Source organism: Scomber scombrus, chromosome 22 (genome assembly GCF_963691925.1).
Source record: "Scomber scombrus chromosome 22, fScoSco1.1, whole genome shotgun sequence".
NCBI classification, from domain to species: domain Eukaryota; kingdom Metazoa; phylum Chordata; class Actinopteri; order Scombriformes; family Scombridae; genus Scomber; species Scomber scombrus.
This window is the reverse complement of record NC_084991.1, coordinates 16308236-16327914: the sequence shown is the minus strand read 5'-3', so window position 1 is coordinate 16327914 and position 19679 is coordinate 16308236. Positions and strand designations below refer to the sequence as shown.

General features: G+C 40.9%; 1 protein-coding gene across 2 annotated transcripts; it reads right to left on the bottom strand.

Moving 5' to 3' along the window:
• Positions 1-2142: 2142 nt before the first annotated feature.
• chrm2a (cholinergic receptor, muscarinic 2a) lies at positions 2143-3663 on the bottom strand. Of its 2 annotated transcripts, XM_062443928.1 has the most exons (2): positions 2799-3588; positions 2143-2717 (listed from the first exon to the last, which is right to left on the bottom strand). In XM_062443928.1, the coding sequence occupies exons 1-2, from the start codon at positions 3490-3492 to the stop codon at positions 2143-2145; spliced, it is 1269 nt and encodes a 422-aa protein (XP_062299912.1). In that variant the 5' UTR covers positions 3493-3588. The 2 variants fall into 2 exon arrangements, with proteins under 2 accessions (XP_062299912.1, XP_062299911.1); XM_062443927.1 differs by having other exon boundaries at positions 2143-3663.
• Positions 3664-19679: the final 16016 nt, after the last annotated feature.

The following is a 19679-nucleotide window of genomic DNA, read 5'->3' as shown; positions in this document are numbered from 1 at the left end:
TCACATCTCCATCACGTCCACACACAGAAAACAAAGACTTCCCAAAGACAATAATACGTAACAGCTCTGAGCTCAGACTACCTGTTTCACTCACTGTGTAGGAAGGCTCCTAGCAGTGATAAATATCTTGACAGCAAATACAAATATCTTAATAGCCACTATAAGATATATATCAGAAATCATGTCAGCAGTTGTAGAAGCTGAAGGGATGTAGTAGAAACATCAGAAAGATGACTGAACAATCTTATGCCACATCTCATTTTTTCCAATACACTTATATAACTTGTTATTTGTTGTTGTTGTTTTTGTATATGCTCTACTATAATACATGGGAGGATGCATACAATGAGTTATGTGTTGGACTATTTCTCAGCCTGGTGAAGTAATACTCTCAAGGTAATGACAATACTTCAGAGAGTTACAGGCACAAAGTCCCCCATTAAATCCCAACGTGTCATTGCAACAGCTTTAAAAAAAACAAAAAAAAAAACAATATATAACATGTTAATTAGTGTTTTGAGACAGATGTTTACATTTGGAGAGAGACAGGCTTAGTGTTTCAGCTTGTGTCTAGTCTTTATGTTAAGCTTAAGCTAAGTTAACTGTCTCCTGGCTATAGCTTCATATCAAACAGACAGATATGAGAGTGGTGTCGATATCTCATCTAACTCTTTGCAAGAGGGCGAAGTAGCAAAAAATCCGCAGGATCATAGATTAATCTGATTGGTCCAAATTAAGTTTTGCATTTGAGAAAAAACTCATTTTCAGGAATATGTTTCTACTTTATGGAACAAAGTGGGTCAGCATACTGTATGTACTTTAAATTCACATTTAAGGTGTACGCCAAATGGAAAAAAATCATCAGTCACGGTCATTGTTTTCATAGGGAGTATTTGTTCGTTAGAAAGTAGTTCCAATGAAGTGAACTCTGGTCTGTGTAACCAGGACATTGTTTCTGGAAAGATGTTTCCACCTAATTTTTTAAAAGTTGTTTTGCAATGCTGTGAGTACAAACAAACGTCCATTTATATAAAACTGTTTTTGTATGGAGGCTTACATTTCAGGCACAGATAAAATAAACCTAACTGTCTGGATGGATAAACACCACCAGCAAGAGATAAGTGTGAAATATTTTTCTTGGTAATTTGGATGAACCAACCTTTTAAGTTCAAAACTATTTCTGGCTACCATTTGGGCCGTTGACATGCAAAGATGACAAGTGTAGCTTTAATATATTTACATGTCTATTATGAATTGATGTCTACTTATTCTCACTGGGGCTCATTCATGGATGAGACAACATCCAGTCCTGATGTGAGCATGTCACAGAGAGAGGCTGCCCCACTTTACTCTACATGTTGTTGGTTGGAAGTGCCATGTTGAGAATCACAGAAAAAAAGAAAGAAAGGAGGCAGAGGGGCACACAAGGGTGTATATATATACTCCAACCCCGCACACACCCATATGTGCGCTCAGACAAATATTGAGTATACACTGATATGTACAGTTATCTACAGGTATCTTCACTGAACTTCAAACTTCTGAGGTTTGTAAATTCAGTCAGCCCTATTTTCCCATTTTGAAGTTTTCTTGTGGTTTCGCACAGCGCAGATCTTTCTCCACTCTTCTATCTTTTTTCATTTTTTATCAGCCCAGTGTCACTCCCAAGTGCTCCTTGCTTTACGCATCCTTGTTGTTGTTCTTTTTTTTTGAGTTTACAACTCTGAATAACACTGAATTTTTCACAACTTCTTTATTTACACTGCTATTGCACGACACATCCCAATGCAACTAGCATCACTTGGATTTGTGTAAAATGCTACAACCGGTTATTGAGAGAGAAACTGGAGAACTGATGATGAAATGGTGGGATGTAATTTCATACTCTTCTAGCCTTTATTATGCTCACAAACCTCTTTCTCACACACACACAAACACACACACACACACACACACACACACACACACACACACACACACACACACACACACACACACACACACACACACACACACACACACACACACATACACATACACACACACACACACACACACACACACACACACGCACACACACATGGATTGAACACATATACCGCCAACTCATACTTAAAACTCTTCCTCCCAAGTGGCCCAAATTTATCTGGCTGACCTACTATTTTTATACTGGCAAAGGAGAAGATGTTTGAATGTCTTTTTGAATGTGACATTGCACAAAGCATAGCAGGCCGGGTTGATGGTGCTGTTGATGTAACACAGCCAGTAGCCAATAGTCCACACTGTGTTGGGGATACAGCTGGAGCAGAAGGTGTTAATGAGCACCATCACATTATAAGGAGTCCAGGTGGCTACAAAAGCTACCAGGATGGCCATGATGGTGCGGGTCACTTTTTTCTCCCGTGATGACGGTGCTTTCTTCTTCTTGTTGGGAGGTTGCTTTGTCATCTTCACAATCTTCCGAGCCACGTGGTTCTGCCGATCTGAGGCTGGGACGATCTCAACGGTGGTGTTGGATGGTGTGTAGCAGTCACCCTTGGGTGATTTAGTCTTGATCTTGATGCAGGTCAGTTTGGAGCCCCCTGCCTTGGCTCGTTGACGTGGGAGTGGTTGGCTTGCCTCGGCACTGGAATTGGCTGCAGACGGCAGGGCTTCCTCTTCCTTCTGGTTGGATGCGGCCACACTGCCGGATGTGGAGTCATTGGAGCTCTCTTTCTCTTCTGCAGTGGCGCAGGTCTCCCTTGTTAAATCGTCTCCTTCGTTTTCCCCCTCGGCATTGGTCGGGGAAGGTCCTTTACCATTCTGCAATTTTTCATCATGCTGAATAGCCCCATCATCAGCATGCTCGCTCTGGGAACGCCCTGTATCTTCCCCTGGCACATTGTTATTGTTGGGTTTTGGTGTGTTGTTCCTCCTCTGGACAGGGGACACAGGCTCTGGGTTGGCTCCTGATGGCTTGCAGGTACCCTTCTTTACACGACTCTTGCTCGCTCTGGAGATCTGCCAGTAGAGCTGAATCATGATAATGACGGGCAGGTAAAATGCGGCGATGGCCGTGCCAAACGTGACGGCGGCATTAGAGAAGAACTGAATATAGCACTGCTTCTCAGGCACTGTCCGCCCACCAACAATGAACTGCCAGAAGAGAATGGCTGGTGCCCAGAGGACGAAAGACAGAACCCAGGCGGCAGCAATCATCATTCCTGCCATCTTGGTGGTCCTTTTGACAGGGTAGCTGAGGGGCTTGGTGACACAGAAATATCTGTCAAAGCTTATGATGAGCAGATTCATGACAGATGCATTGCTGACAACATAGTCCAAGGCTAACCACAAGTCGCACACCACCGGCCCAAGGGGCCAGTACCCCATTACTATGTAGACTGTGTACAAGTTCATAGAGCAGAGTCCAATAATTAGGTCAGCACATGCAAGGCTGAATAAAAAATAGTTGTTGACAGTCTGTAAGTTTCTGTTAACTTTGATGGAAAGCATGACCAGGATATTTCCAATAACTGTGACCAAACTGAGGGAACCAGCCACCAACACGATGAACACCACTTCCACGGTCTTGTAGGCGCTTCTTTCGCTCTCTTCCTTAACCTCTGTGTCATTGCCTTCAGAGGCATTCCAGTAGGTGTAATTGAATACATCCATGGCATTTGGTCTTTCGTTGCCACCTTTTACTCAGATGGAACCTACAAAACAGAACAAAAAAGAGAAGACAATATTTGTAATGAGGTGCAAAATATGACTGCCAGTTTCAACTTTTTATTGTACTATTTTGTATAAGTCATACTGCACTCAAAGTATTTGGACAAATACATTTAAGAAAATTAATCTTTAAAACATCCATTAAAAAAAACAATATCAGCAGCAGTTTTTTTGTCACAGTCAGTAAAATATAACCAATATGCTACAAAAGGATACAATTTAATCTTTCAGCATGTTGAATAGTGATGATCCAGAGGTAGATTATAAATATAAATATGGACTGTATGTCTCACTAAGCCATCAGCATGAGTGGTGTGACCTTTTATGTGTTGCATCAGCTTTCAGCCCGTCTGAAAGTGATTCATCAAATAACAGTGACAATTCTGGCTGTACACCAATTAGATTGGTAATTAGAAGCACAGATATATGGCACAGATATTTTTCATAATCAGTGCATAAATAATATCTCCCCATTAGGCACCTGCTTCATTATAGAGAGAAAAAACACACATTAAAAAGGGACTGCACAATCTAAATGCACATGAATGGTTGATGAAAAATTAGATGAGAGGAAATTAGGCAAAAAGTCAAATGAGGATATCTGAATGACAGACTCACTGGGTGGTGCTGAGTTAATCAGGGGAAGACAGAACTTGTTTACTCTGGACAACTGAGTCTGATCTAGATCTAGTTTGAATAAAAGTATTTCCAAATACTGAATTTGAACCATGTTAAACTAACAGATATCAGGCCTGCAAATATGACAAAATGACCCAGGCATTGGCAAACAGATTTCTCTACAGTCGGTAGAAATCCATGTGATATATAAAAACATGCCTTTGCTATCTCCATAAAGCCTGTATTTTTGCTCTGTTATGAGCTCCATATTTATATTTTCATGCAGAGTGCTCAAAGCCGTTGTCTTTTTTTAGGCTTTTGTCTGCCTATCCACTTTGATGAAAACATTTTATGACCACATACCGCCTAATCACTAACTTTCTTCCGTGTACTGAATGTATGTCCAAACCCTTACATTTGAGGCTAATGGGTATTTTAAGATCAATCTTCCCACTACCATTTTAAACTATGCAATACTAGCACGTACATTCTTAAAAAGAGAGGGGAAAGTGTAATTGCATACCACACACAGTCCATATTACCAGGAGTTAAATAAAAAATATAAAAAGTAATTATTGACAAAATTGGAGCTAACATTTTATCTTCAAAGGTCCATTTCCAACTTGCACTTAAAAATTCTCTTCATACAGCACTATAAAATTCTTTTGATCCCCAAGTGACCCACTAGTTCTAGCTTTTAACCTTAAACGTTCGCCTGTGTTGTAGACCTTGCTTTGATTTATACACTGCTCACTTCTTCACTTCATAGGCGTTTGATATCAGGAGTAATGTGATTTGTCTGCTGTGCGTCTCGAGCTGGGTCACAACTCTTGGAGCAGGTTCAGGTGCTGTAGGTTAGATTTTATGTTCACTTTGGTGGCTTATCATTTCTCAGTTTGACATAAATATCAGACTACGGTACTGCTTCAGCTTTTTCCTCAAGCTCTTTTTTGGTAAAATAACTAATCAAACTTCGGTTAGGCTATTTTATTAAGTTCAATATGCTTCCTAAATACTAAATTTGAAAAATGTGGTATAGCAGTAATATTCAGTATTTTTACTCTTTTTTTTCTCTTTTTCTGCCTGTTTTTTCATTTTGGAACTTAGTTTGCATGTAGACCATCTTCGTCAACATCATCTTTGTAATAAATCACTCGAACTTCAGTATGGCACTAGATTGTTTACTTCATCTGATGGTCAATGACCAATGTGAAACTCTGATGTACCGCCGTGCAGCCAAAGTTAAATGAATGAAGTGTTACGGATGACATACAACTGCAGCTGGAGTGCTGTCTCGTCCAAGACTTTGCCATTTCAACTTAAGGTCTTTAACAGTTGAGCGCAGTTGCTGAGTAACTAGTGAACATTCACTTATCTGCTGTGCCAGAAATCCCTAATCATTGCATTAGGCATGGAGCTAAGCTGGCCTAATCCCCATAAAATGTTTAAGTCCACAGATTTATATTCAAAAACACCAACAATACAAATGGGACACACTTGTGGCTCGCTTGAGACAAGTGGATTAGAGAAATAAAGTGGATCAGTATAGATGGTCATAGCTCAGTAGAGGCAGTTAACTCCCCTTGCTACTCTTTGTCCACCTCCAGCTGCCATAAGCCTCGTCCCACACCTGAAATCTTTGCCACAACACAGGGACAGCTGTGCCCTGGCTAGAGTCAACTAAAGATGCACAAATCCTTGTCATCTGTATGTGAACAGCCATGGTTTTCTGAAAAGGTCTCAAAGGATCCAAGACTTGGTTTTAAAGCTTCTTTCCACATACTGTGAGTCATGCTAGTATCAACCTACTACAAAAAAGACACTTCTGCTCCCAAGGAGAGCACTTTTTTTGTGCTTAATTTCACCCACCAGGGAGTAGTTTTACACTGTTGTAGCAGGATTCCTGCTTAAATATAATATAACGATACAGTAAACCACAGTAGGGAAGTTGTACTAAACAGAAGAAAGATGTCTGTACTTCAGTGTTGACTGCTAGAAGAAATACTGGCATCCCAGTCCGCTGAGCATGAGTGCATCTGCTATCGCCTGGGGAGAGCAGCAGTGGCACTCTTAGCACAGCTATCAATCATAGAGCTTACCTGCAAGTCTCAGCACTACTGCAGTCGGTGCCAGTGCATCTGACAGAGCCCAATCAGAACCATGAATGACACCTTCATTATAATCATCCCAAGAGAGATGAACATTGAGATTTCTCATCACGCTTAACTCACTAGAGGTAAAACATAAGATACGCTTGTCATCATGGTTTATTTGAACCATCCTTTAAGTTCCACTGTGTAATTCATTGAGTTAAACTTGTGTCATTGTAGGACTAGATTTGCCCTTTTTGTTTAGTGTATAATAATAAAAAAATTGAGACAAGTCAGTAGCTGACATGCGAGGATGTGAATAAATGAGCTTGAATATTGTTCTGTGTTCAGATTTAGGTATTCCTGGGGCTGGCTCACTAGAGCTGAAAATTGCTTATGCCCTCTGGGAAGCAGAAAGGGCCAACCTCACCCTTTCTCCACAACTTCTGCCCTCACATTGTCTTTTGTGCTTGACTCAAGGCTAGTCTGATGACCACTGAGCAAACTCTGGGGTAATAAACAATTGTTGCATTTTTGCTTAAATAACGATTCATGCGTTGCCTTTTACTTGAACCTATGTATATAACCACCTACAAAGGTCAGGGACAGACAACAGGTGTTGGTTTTCTGTTGATATAGCTTCAAGTATAAATACAAGAAACATTATTCATAAAAATGTGCCAACTGTGTAGCTGCACTTAAACCAATGCATCTGGCTGTCTCCCTAGTGTCCAGATTCCCATTCCCCATCTCTGAGCACTGATCCAAGGTAAAGCCCAGGGCACTTGCCCCCTGCTTTCAATGATTACATGCATTTTCATTGCTGGCCCTCTCCATGGGAGTGTGCAGGGTTAGGCCTTTGTTTATATGCTGTTTGCAGAGAAGCATGACTGGAATGCAAAACCTATCATTGCCGCAGTACAGATGGTCCACAGGGGGTACAGATCCATTCAGTGGCCCTCTCAATGGCGTTACAGTTCATGGATATAAGCAAGTTTAAACCAGAAGAAAATCACTACTTCTTGCTCATCCTTTGCTCAATGCTTTCTTATTATAGACAATAAGGAACAGATGTGAGTTTTCTGACAAATGTAAGAGAGGTGGTGTAACTCCACCGTTTCAATTGAATATGATTATGCAAGAAGGTTTTAACTGATTCATATCAATGACGGTTAGTATACATTTCTTCACTGAGATAACATTTTACATCTTCTTGAACTCTACTGTGAGGTTAAGTTCCTGCTTTGGCAAATACTGGCTCATTTAATCCAATGTGTGTGTTAAGTCCTCCCCTATGGGGCTGTCAGACTGGGACACTGACAAGATACACACAGACACACAACTGCATACAAATATTTGAAGAAATGTTCAGCAGGAAATGAAAAAGGTTCTGATAACCATCAAACAAACACTCCATCTCAGCGTTCTGATGAAACAGAGCTACAAAATGATCTAAAGCTTGAGCTGGTGAGGTACAGTATAATTACAGATTTGCATTCATTTCCTAGAGCCCTTTCCACTTTCTCAAGGGTATCAGACTGCGAGGGATAGATCTTGACAGATGCCTGTAGAGATTCAGTGTAAATATTTATACAGAGAATGATCAAAGCCATTTTATCCATCCATTTTCAGCCACAGAAGGATGTCGGGGCAAAGGAGACCAGACATCTTTCCACCCTATCAACAGCCTTTAGCTCTACCTGGGTGATTCCTGTCCAGAAGGGATATGTAACCCTTCCAGCAAATTCTGAAAAAGTATGCTCTGGGATCTCAACCCCCATAGGGATTTTCCCCACAGGGACACAGTCAGGTCAGAACAACTGGCTGCTCTTGAACTTAAAAGGGCAGACATCCTTTGGGATGTCTCACCCTGTCCCAGTCTGGCCCTGGACGCCAGATGTGACTGTATAGCTCTACAATTTTGTTCTTCCGTCACTAACCTAATGTTGTAACCATAGCTAAAAGTTACAAAAGTAGATCAACAAGTAAATTGGGAGCAAAACTCCCTTTTAACCACAACAATGCCTGCATCTTCCTGTTAGTCTCATATATTACCCTCAATCATGAAGGACACCAGCAACATACTTGAACTTCTTCACTTGGAGCCCAAGTCACTCCTTCACTGGCTCACCCTCATCAACTGTTTTCGCTTAAAGTTAGATGAAATTTGGAGAACAACATTATTCGGAAAAGGTCACCAAACCAGCACAGCACAGTCACATTGAACAACCAACACAGTGGAGTTCAGTATTATATATCACTATTGGCCACTCCAGTCCTTATCCAGGTATTGTTTCCAGAGCGTGTGCTGTGTGTTGAGGTAAGCCCTACTGTTTCTACAGTACCAGTCAAAAATTTGGACACACTTTCGAATTCAAGTGAATGGGAAGGTGTATCCAAACCTGGTACTGTAGTTTTTACTGCTCAGCCTCTGGTTCTCTTCTCTGTCCTGGCTCCAGGAAGTGTTTCCCCATTTCCCAATTCTATGAAAGGTCACTCTCTTCCATTGAAGTTGCCTTTCACCATGCCCTCGGACCCGGGCCCTCGGACCCGTTTGACTCAGGACACCCTACCATGAGCTATTGACCCAGAACACACACCCCAGGGACTCACTTCTAACACAATGTGTTTGTGAATTATGGAGAGAGAGAGACTATAAAACCCTATGGAATAACTTGACAGTGGCCTCTCATTAAGAGTTAGACAATAGCATTCTGCATGAGAGGATGTAATTACAGGGAAAGACTCTTTGGCAGGTGTGACCTCTCAGATCTAAACCTCTCTGGCAGTGCTCGTGTTAAGTGGACATGGAGCAAGAGATGTTAATGGAGAGTTAACGAGCTGGAAATTGCTTTCAAGCAGGTGGAAAAACAAGAGATAATCTGCAAAGTGTCCACTACGCAGAGATTCTCCCGAGAACCTGTAGGTAGCCACATGGCACTGAGCACCAAGTGTGGCGAATGAGATCAAAATGTACACAAGGGAATTTGCATGTCCTTGTGTGTGCACATATATTGATAGAGTGTGGGGGTGTATGAATACATGTCTTGGCCAGACTCTTCTCCGTCTTCCGTTTCAGTCGTTAATGCGGTCAACCAAATCAAAACCAAGTGAATGATCCATTCCCTCTTTATTTTTGATGATGAATTGTCTCGAGTCTTGACAGCAGGAGGCTCACAATTCTTTCCCGGTGACCTTTAGATGCCACTTCATAGAAATTATATTCATCCTGATTTACCACAAATTATCTTGAGCACTGCAGGAATGTCATTTTAAGGTGCCTTTTATTCAGCTACCCCCCCACCCCCCATCACCTCTTCAGTGAATGCTCAGAGATCAGCCTATTGATATTCCAGCTACTTGCTATTGCAGCCTCTACACCATCTGTGAAAAATGACAGTGTCACATACGACCTCTGCTGTTTTGCCAGGCAGCCCGGCCAACGACACTAATTCACTGTAAGCTGCCACATTCAACCCAAAAATCTGTTAGATACACACATTTTGAAGACAACATTACTGGAAGCATGTTTTAGCCTTCTGCTGAGCACAAATTAAAATAGCTGACGAGAGCAAAGTCAACTTATTTTGAACAGATGCAGTTCAATGGAAAGATCTTATACAGTTCTAACCGCAGTTGACAGTTCAGAAGCCGCACTGTCTGGGAAATATCACTTGCCTTCTGGGATGCAAAAACACTGGAGCTCAGCCAGTAATGAATGAACAAAGTCCTCGAGAAAGCTGGGAAGGTAAGGGAGATGAATCAATTCTCTTCTGTCATACAGGAAAACCCTGCAGCAGCTACGACTTGACAAACATGCTACCTACACAAATGCTTGCCATCTTGCCTCTCACGTCACATTAAACAATTGATTACAATTAATAAACCCACAACTGAAAAACCCTGCACCATGTACCCTCTGTTGATTTGGCTTTAATTAACAGATTTCCATATTTCGAATCATAATTGCTTCTCAAGAGTAGAAGCCGTGATATGAGCTGCTACCTCACCTTGTACAATTTCATTAGTCTCATTCATGAATCTTAATGGAGAGTTTTAGTGTCTTATAGTTTAAGTAAAATCAGCTATCAGCAGAAATATAAGCTGTTATCAGCAACCTTGATCTAAAAATATTATAAACAGTGTCTGCCCTAAAAAAGTCTGTGTTGGTTAAACTCTAATGCAGATCAGTAAGCACATCGCAGCTTATAAGACATTGCATGTTTTGGCTTATCCTCATGGAAATTGTCCCAGGTGTTTCTGTTAGCTGATACATGACAAACATTTTATACTGTGCATCAAGGACATTTGCATCAGCTCTGAAACAAGCTATAATCAACAGACAGACATATTAACCAACATCTGGCAGACGAGTCATTTCTCTGGTGAAATGCTGCAGGACATTGCCAGCTCACTACAGACATTGTGTAATGTGTCTGTTGAGCGCATGCTTCAATTCTATGAATAATGCTTTGTTTTATGTGTGTGTGTTTCTGCATGTGCATTTTTATGTTCATGGTTTGAATCTGTCTGCTTTTGTTTGTTAGTTTTCCTTGTGGGAAAGTGTGTTGTGTGCAGGTGGTTTTATGACATAATAAAACTAAACCAGAGTTCGTATTTTTGGTCTACTACTGTATAGAAGAAATAATGTAAAGATCTATTGTCATAGCCCAGCTTGACAAGCCGCATTAAAGGAAGGGAGTCAGGAATCATAAGCAGGAGAAACAACTTCTCAACAAGTTTTATTTATTCATATAAAAAAGTTAAGAAAACATTATGGGATGAAGAAAAGTCCATATCTCTAGTGGTGTAGGTGATGGATGTGGGGTAGTGTGGTGTGCTTGTTGCAAGATGTTGTAGGTAATAAACCATACTCAAATGCTCAGATTAGGAGGATCCCCAAATTAACGGGGAAACAACCTGTTTCAAAGCCTGGGAGCACTGGGCCCGGGTGCTCACATTTGGCAATGATGATCCCCTGCCCCACCCACCAGGTATCTAAAAGGCACGTGCACAAAACAGATTGGCAGGGAAGGGCAGGGGTCATCAACTAAAAGAGGGGTCCTAAAGGGGATTTTCACAACACAAAAATTCACATAATGCATACACACAATAAAATGAATAGTCAACAACAATTAACTATACCCAACACAAGGAAATCTCCACATTACCCGCACCTCCTCAAACCTCAACCATTGGATTTGCCTGCATTCTGGAGGCAAATTAAGAGAGAGAGAGAGCAAAACAGAAACAGGCACTGATGGAAACCCCAAAATTAGAATTAAAAAAATGAACCCACTGGGGCATGGGTCAACATGTCTGCCACAATACTAACTTTTCTCTTATATGCCTAATATCCAAACTGTAGGCCTGGAAGGTGAAGGGGTTGAAGACCAACACTGGCCTACCCCCTGTACCAATGTAAACCTCAAAATACTGTAAACCTTAAATCAGAGCCGATGCCTCCTTCTGAATCACTGAATAGTTAAGCTGACAGGAATTACATCTCCTTGAGAAGTAGCAAGCAGGTCTATCTATGCCATCCTCACCTTCCTGCAACAAAACTGTATCAGCATCCACATTACTAGCATCCATCTGGAACTTGAAAGGATCAAGAACAACCACAACAAGATTCTGGCATTCCCAAATGCACTTGGACATGGGGGGACCACACAAATTTCACTGTACTTTTTAAGCAGGTCTGTTAACGGTGCAATCATGGTGGCAAAATTCTTACAAATACTACAATAAGAACCAACAAGACCAATACACCACATCAAATCTTTCACAGTGGTGGGGGACCCACTTTGCCAAGATATGTCACTGTCGCCTTGGAAAACTCACACTTGGCCAGATTGACGGCGATATGGGCCTCAGCCAGGCGATCAAACAAAGTCTTAATCTAACGAACACGCGCATCCCTCCAACCCCTGGAGGCTCTTTCCAGTACTCAGTATTGAAATTTACTCACAAATTTAGCAGGCTCCAACTGATCTATGCAGTCCTCCATGTGAGGCAGAGGAAAAATAATCAGGCTTAGTGATGTTGTTTACTTTGTGGTAGTTATTGCAAAAATGTTGGGTTTTATCTGTTGTTTCAACAATAAGTTTGGGAAATGCTCAACAGAAGAAGGAAGAAAGCACAGCAATATACTGGGCAGCTGAGCCCTGCACTGGGCTCCCAGTTGGCATTGATGATCCCCTGTCCCATCCACCAGGTGTCTGAAAGTCAGGTAGACAAAAGACAGATTGGCAGGGAAGTACAGGGATCATCAAACACTGCGCAGGGAGAAATCTTTTGAGCGTGAATAAGCATATTGACATTTCAATTTTTTCTCCCATAAAAATATGCTCACTTTTGATTATCTAATCTGTGTCTCATGTGGGCAAAAACAGAATATCAATGATTGTTCAGTGCATACCTATCTCCTTGGCTCATGTACAAGAGACCTGCTGTTTTTTGGGCTCTGATTCAACTCTTAGGAAATGGAGCCACTGCTAAGCTTTGCTTGACCGGATACACATCATGTCCCATGTTATATGTGTCTTACCCTATTGTTGCTATCAGTTAAGAGCATCTCCCAAGTAATGTACCCCCCATGAGAGTGACAACATAGCCTGTTTCCTTTTCTATATTGCCTCTGGGACTCTCCTGCTGTCCCTGTTCCTTAACACTGTGCATGGCAATGAGCTGGCCTGTTAGTCTCTCCTAGCAGTTGCTGGCTCATTACTGATTTCACATAGAGCACAGACATGGATGCACTCTCTATCGAGTCTTTGCATTTATGTAGCGGCTCAGTAATCGCCTCACGCTGGTGAAGCAGAGCCCTGATGGCGTTTCTCTGGGGCCTCCACTACCAGGCTTTGTTCAATTAAAACCTGTTCTTAGCTGCCACCACTGAAATTTAAAGGACAGGAATTGATAGGCTTACAGAAATATAGATACTTCAATTCTGATCTGTTGAAGAGTTAAAGTCTGCACCACTAAGAGGAGTAAAATCAAACAAGAGGTAGCATCTGCTGCAAACAAATGGAAAGGTCACCTTCTGTTAATGTGCTGCAACACTGCCTTTGAATAATGAGATGATATTATGCAAGTGAGCTCTCAGACTTTGTACAGTGAGTATTTCTGATGATGCCACAGGCTCACAGTGTAGCCTGACTTTATGACCAGACATTTTAACTCAGACCGATGAGCAATTATAACTACCCCTCTCACTAGAGTGTGCTTAGCAGGGAGAACATAAGGCTGTGAATGTCATTCTCGGTGTGACACTCTCAAAGATTTAACTGCTTCTCAAAAAGGTGTCAAGCACATAGTTATTATTGAGTAGTTGAGGATGTGATGTTACCGACATCCAGGCTGTAGGACTTGAGCCTCATTACAGTCTAGATTTCCCCATTGAAAGTTGACTTCACTTTATTCTCCCTAGTTAATAACATTTCCTTTATAGAAACCTATTTAAATGCTCTGTATACATATTTTGTATGTGATTGTATTTTTAGTTTTTGCAGTACATCTGTTGCTGTCAACCCATTTATCTTTGTTTCTCTGTGTTGAAAATTTCAAATTCTACACATTGTGCTTGTAAATATGTATTCATTGCCTTTAATTGCAGGCAGATCTTAAACATTCTAAACATTTGTTTAGAATGAGACTATTTAGGTCTCAGTATTCAATACAACTGAATTTGTTCTGGTATTTTGGTTAACTTCAACCATCCTACTTTTGATCCTGACACAAACTCAAAATTGACTTTATAACTACAGCTCTGAATATGCTCCAAAAAAAGCATATCTTAGTCTTCCACAATTTGAAGCCCTCTTAACAGTTTCATCTTAAGGAGAGGATGGCAGCCTTTGGCATTTCCACAAGCATGATGGTACTTTTTTTTGCTCTGTGAATCAGCATGCCTGTCTAAGCACTCTTAATCGCTCTGCCAGCAACACTGTCACCCTGCTACTGTCCTGTCCTTGTTCCCCCTGCATGTGTCCTGCCTGTGATGTATCACACTGGCACCATCCCCCGATAGAAAGCTGTGGTGCTCATTAAGATAGAGAAAGATAGCAAAAATGGAAAAAAGGTGGGGAAGGCGAAGGGAACGAGATAAAGCGGGTGCCTGTTGGATTTGTTCCACTTTATTGTTTGTGTTTCACCGCCCATCCCCCGTACTCTTGTCTTTCTCCTGTGATTCAGAGTTTAGTGATAAAAAAGCAAAGCTGTGTTGCCCTTGGACAGGTTGTTCTATTTACAGTACCTGTTCCAGTTTTCTTTTGTTACAGTACGCCAGAAAATGATGTTCATTACAGTAAACATGAATCTAGAGCAGCATTCCGTGAGGGTAATGTTAGGCTTGATGAAGTACCGTATATTCTTTAAAGTTTGCTCTAAATTCGAGTTCCCCGTGTTCATTAAATGCAACAGCCGAACCAAAAAGCCAGGAGACTATAACAAACTGTCTATTTCAGTGGAGCGTTATGGGACTTGCGGTCCAAGAACCACTGATGTATGAAGGCTCTCCGTGGTTGTTCACTTGCAGAGGGATCTGTCTCACACTTGTAAAGAGGCAACTTTAGCTGTGTCAGATAAGACAAGAACGCAATGTGCCATAGTCAGTCACAAGTGGCCATCAGCGTCCTTGGCAGTAATCTGTGCTCTGAAGCCTAGTGGTGTCACTGAAAATAAAGCTGACAGATGCTAATCCATGGAAGTCAACCTTGATCCAAATAACATATGCGCCATGGCCAAAACTCGATGCGTTAAAACCTGATGGCCTGTCAAGCCATGTTGTCACAGAGACAGGCAATTTCGACAAGACCCACTTATGTGGCTTTCTCGATTTGATTACCTCGTCATTGCCTCTCATTTATCTGCTGATGAAAAGAGATTAGTAGTGGAGTAAAATAATACCTGACTGGCAATTTTTCATCTATTATTTCACCTCAGTGCCCTTTCTAGAGGGGATATACACCGCTTTTGACAGTTTTCACATAACTTCTAATCCTGTTATTTCAAAGCCATAATTTGCACAAATTCTTAAAGAAACATTGTTGGACGCCCCTTTGTAGCTTCTTTCAAGAGAAAAATTATAATAAGCTCCCATCTTCTGAATCTACACAATATTTCACAGCCGCTGTCATCAATTATACATGTTGTATATTAAATACTCCAGCTTCACTGTCTGCCCTCATCTTATTTGCATTGCCTCGAGAAGCTGTCCCACGTGGAATAACCATTCATAATGGCGACTGCTTAGTTAAATGATGTTTGTTAAGTTTTGAAAGATAAAGAATGATCACAGGGTGTAATTTTATGAAAACAGGACCACACAAGAAGAGCTGCGGGAATGCTGTGAGATGCATTGTGATTATGCTGTTTAGAGAACGCATGAAGCATTTTGAAAGACAAGAGCCATGCTCCTGCATCATATTTGATTTATTTAAGCCATCTGTCTTTCTAGTAGGCCTTGACACACAGGGCTGATAGCATTGACAAGCAATTTTCGTTGTATAATATTGCAGTAGGAATAACACAAACTGCCAACATTGTGTTTTGCTCACTACATATGCCCAATCTTTTCTGACTGCTCAATGAAGCAATGTCCTGAAAAATAATGGGCAAAACACATATTAACACAGTGAAGCACGCCCAAACAAAGCCTCCATTGTGAAATTACTGTGGAAACTTGAAAATATTCTTTGCAAAAGGATGTTTGAAGGCAAGAAGTGTCAGCTATGTAATTAGCCCCTCTTAGTCTGTCCTCCCCTTGCTTCCATTATCTCATTCCCTTGTGCTCTGACTGACAGCATTATATTTCAGGAGAAGCATACCACTGGATTTTTGTGCTCAAAACCCACTCTCCCCACTGTTAAAACACGACTAATTGGTGTTTAAAATTTGCTGGAGCAACAACAGTGCACCTTACTGAACATCCCATCAAAACACAGCGCCTAAAGCCAATCAAACCAATCCAACTAAACATTAATTAGCAGACCTGACATTGATGATGGCTATTTTGTTGACATTAGAGCAAGCAAATGGAAATCAGCCCAAGGAAACTTGTTGTCATTTCTGATTCTGCTAATTGGTGAATTTTGACATCATGTCGCCTGAAGCCAAAATCTAATGAAAAGGCCAATTTCACCAATGAGAATGCCCTTTATTGACTGAGGTATTTTCTGTCTTTAAAACATTTAAAAGACTAAATATACATTTACAGGTTGGTGCATTGATTGATCAAATATTTGTTTTTATTAAGTCTTTTTTTTTTACTGTGTACTGTAGTTAGTTTGTGTTCATTCAATAATTCACTGTCATTTACATCTTCCATTGAGGCGTCCTCACAGCAGCATATATTTTGTAAACTACAATGTTAGGAATTTTCTCCATTCTACAGTGTGTCTGCAGTACAATTGATCTTAAGAGAACACAGTACTGTTAGTCAACACAAGTTTCTCACAAAAAAAACCATAGTATGGTGTCCCTCAAGGTGCATGTGTGGGCCCTGGATTATACACATTATATTATTATATACAGATCACCTATGAGGCGTCAGTAATGTTTGCATGTGCGCTGATGGCTATAGTTTATACATGTTTAAACATATTTGGCCACCTAGCTCACTCTCACTTATGTATGTGTGTACCCTTTTTCTGCTGAATGACTGAAGCTAAGCAGGTGTGGCCTTTGTTAGTACTTGGATGGGAGACCTACTGGTTAAAAACTAAGTTGCTGCTGGAAGTGGTGTTGGTGCTGGGCCAGCAGGAGGCAGTCTTCCATCTGGTCTTAATAAATCTTAATGCTCATGCAGTGCAGTGATTGGTGCACTGCTGTAGGAGATGCGGTCCTTCGGATGAGACATTAAATTGAGGTCCTGAGATCCCATAACACTAATCGCAAAGAGTAGGAGGTTCCCCGGAGTCCTGGCAAAATTCCCATCCCGACTCTCTCCATCTGGCCAACTAATCATCCCCCAGTGTAATTGGCTCAATGATTCCCTCGCTGTCCACCTCAAGCTGATGTGTGGTTAGTGTTCTGATGCAAAATGACTGTCGTGCATCACCCAGGTGGATGCTACATATTGGTGGTTGTTGAGGTTAGTTTCCCCTATTCATTTTGAAGCACTTTGGGTATAAAGATAAGAAACTATATAGATGTAATCTATTATTTTTACTTGATGAATTTGCAATTGATTGGACTTTGCACTTTCTTTTACATTTAGTGTTGGATTTGGTCAAACCTCAGGATAAGTTGCTGCATGAGTGCCCATTAAATGGGCAATGAATAATAAGCCAATGAAGACATGCATGTTAACACAATAGAGCACACACACACACACACATAAGAAAATTATGCCCATATTCACCCAATTATGGTAATAGGCCAAGTTAATGTGTCAGTAACTGAGTATTTCGGTGAAGTTGAGCTCTCAGTGCCCATCAACTCGCACTGAATTAATTTTTTGGCAGTTCTGCTGCAAACTAAATTATGGCACATTACCAGGCATGATATACTGTTAATATGCACTGACATCTCAACAACTTGCAGCACATGTAGCAACACCAGGACTCCAGCAGGCCTGTGTGGTCATTTCTCCTTTTCTGCAACAAACAACAGCCATCCTTAGTTAACCCTCAATCCTGCAACACCCTGCTACATCTACAACTCACTGGTGTGCAGAGCTTCAACTTAATTATCGGCCCTGTTTCAACTTTGAAACTTTCTAAGTGACTGTATGACATTACAGCCGTAGGATACTACCTCCCACCTTAAGGAGAATTTGTTAACCCCACCCAATTTACCTCAAGTTCCTGCCACACCACTGTCAATCATCTTGATAAAGTGTCTTCCTTGAACACAGCGTCCAAATGGTAATCAGCCTGTGGATATGGTAACGTCATCACCAGCACCACAGGCAGTGAAGAAGCGTTTCTGAGAATTCAGCCAGTCTGGAATAAATAACTATAATGATAATGTTCAGAGTCTCTGCTGCCACATTTAGCTTTACTGCCCTTTAGATTTCCCAAGTGCTGTTACGGACATTGGGAAATTAAGCCATGTGCACACAGTCACAGACAGTATGATAATAATGGATCCTTCTTTATTTCTTGCAAAAGTAAGTACATTTATAATAGCACATTCCTGCATTAATTTCTCTCGACTGACATTTTCACTGATGCCAAAACTGCTTATAGTCATAAAAACTTAATTGGTATATGATAATTTAACTCTCTGATAACTGGATTGCAAAAATATGGGCTTTGTTTGCAGTGTCCCTATGTTTGTTTGTATTGTTTTGTTCCCTCAGTGTAATTCCCCTTATCTTGATTGGAAATGTGGAAGTTAATGAAGCTAGCAAGGATATATTGAGGGATTATTTGCAGGGAAACAAACATTGCTGTAATCGGCCAACAGGTAACAATCATTAAGTTATACCGAGCAATACAGCACAAGTAAATATACAGACAATGACTACACACACATACACAGTAAATTAAGCTTTGCAATAGATCAGCAAGGACACTTAGTTGTGTATGCCACAGTGCCTATAGAAGCTGATCCATGGCACACAATCACACACCAATCACTATCACACAAGCACTGCAGATTTAATTTGATGTGAGTCTACCTCCATTGTTTTAATTTGGATTGTACTGATCAAGGTGCTCTTGATGCCCAATATCAATTTATTACCATTTGCTCTGATGAATTATTTAAAAGACAGGACAAGTTGTTCCTTACTGAACCGGCCAACATTTCTTTATAGCTGCAATGGAAAACATTTGAATCAGGAAATTAAGGCAAAGTCTTGTGGAACTGAGGGAATGGTTGCATGGCAAATAGGGAGCTGAAAAATCTGCATCAATTATAAATGCTAAAAGGCGTTTTGTTTTAAATGATTCCTTTTAGACAGGGGATAAACCTTTTTTCCCTATTCCCAGTTAAATTGTGTAAAGTCTGACCTCAAAAATCCAAAAGCGAGCCTCTTCAAACTTTGCTTCTCGAGCACAGCTTTTGAGTGTTAGAGTGCCTACTCAAGTGTGACAGTGATGATGATAAATTCCGATTAATTCCAATGAATTCACCCCATATTTCTGCTGAAACTTTGTCACAGTCTATAATTTACAAGAAAAAAAAGAACGATTTTGATCCCCTTTGTGGTAAGTTGATTCAGATGACTACCGGTTATACAAAAAGGGATAATTGACCGGAGTGAAAAGGCGAGAACCACATTGTCTCTAGAGAATTGGAGATTCAAGT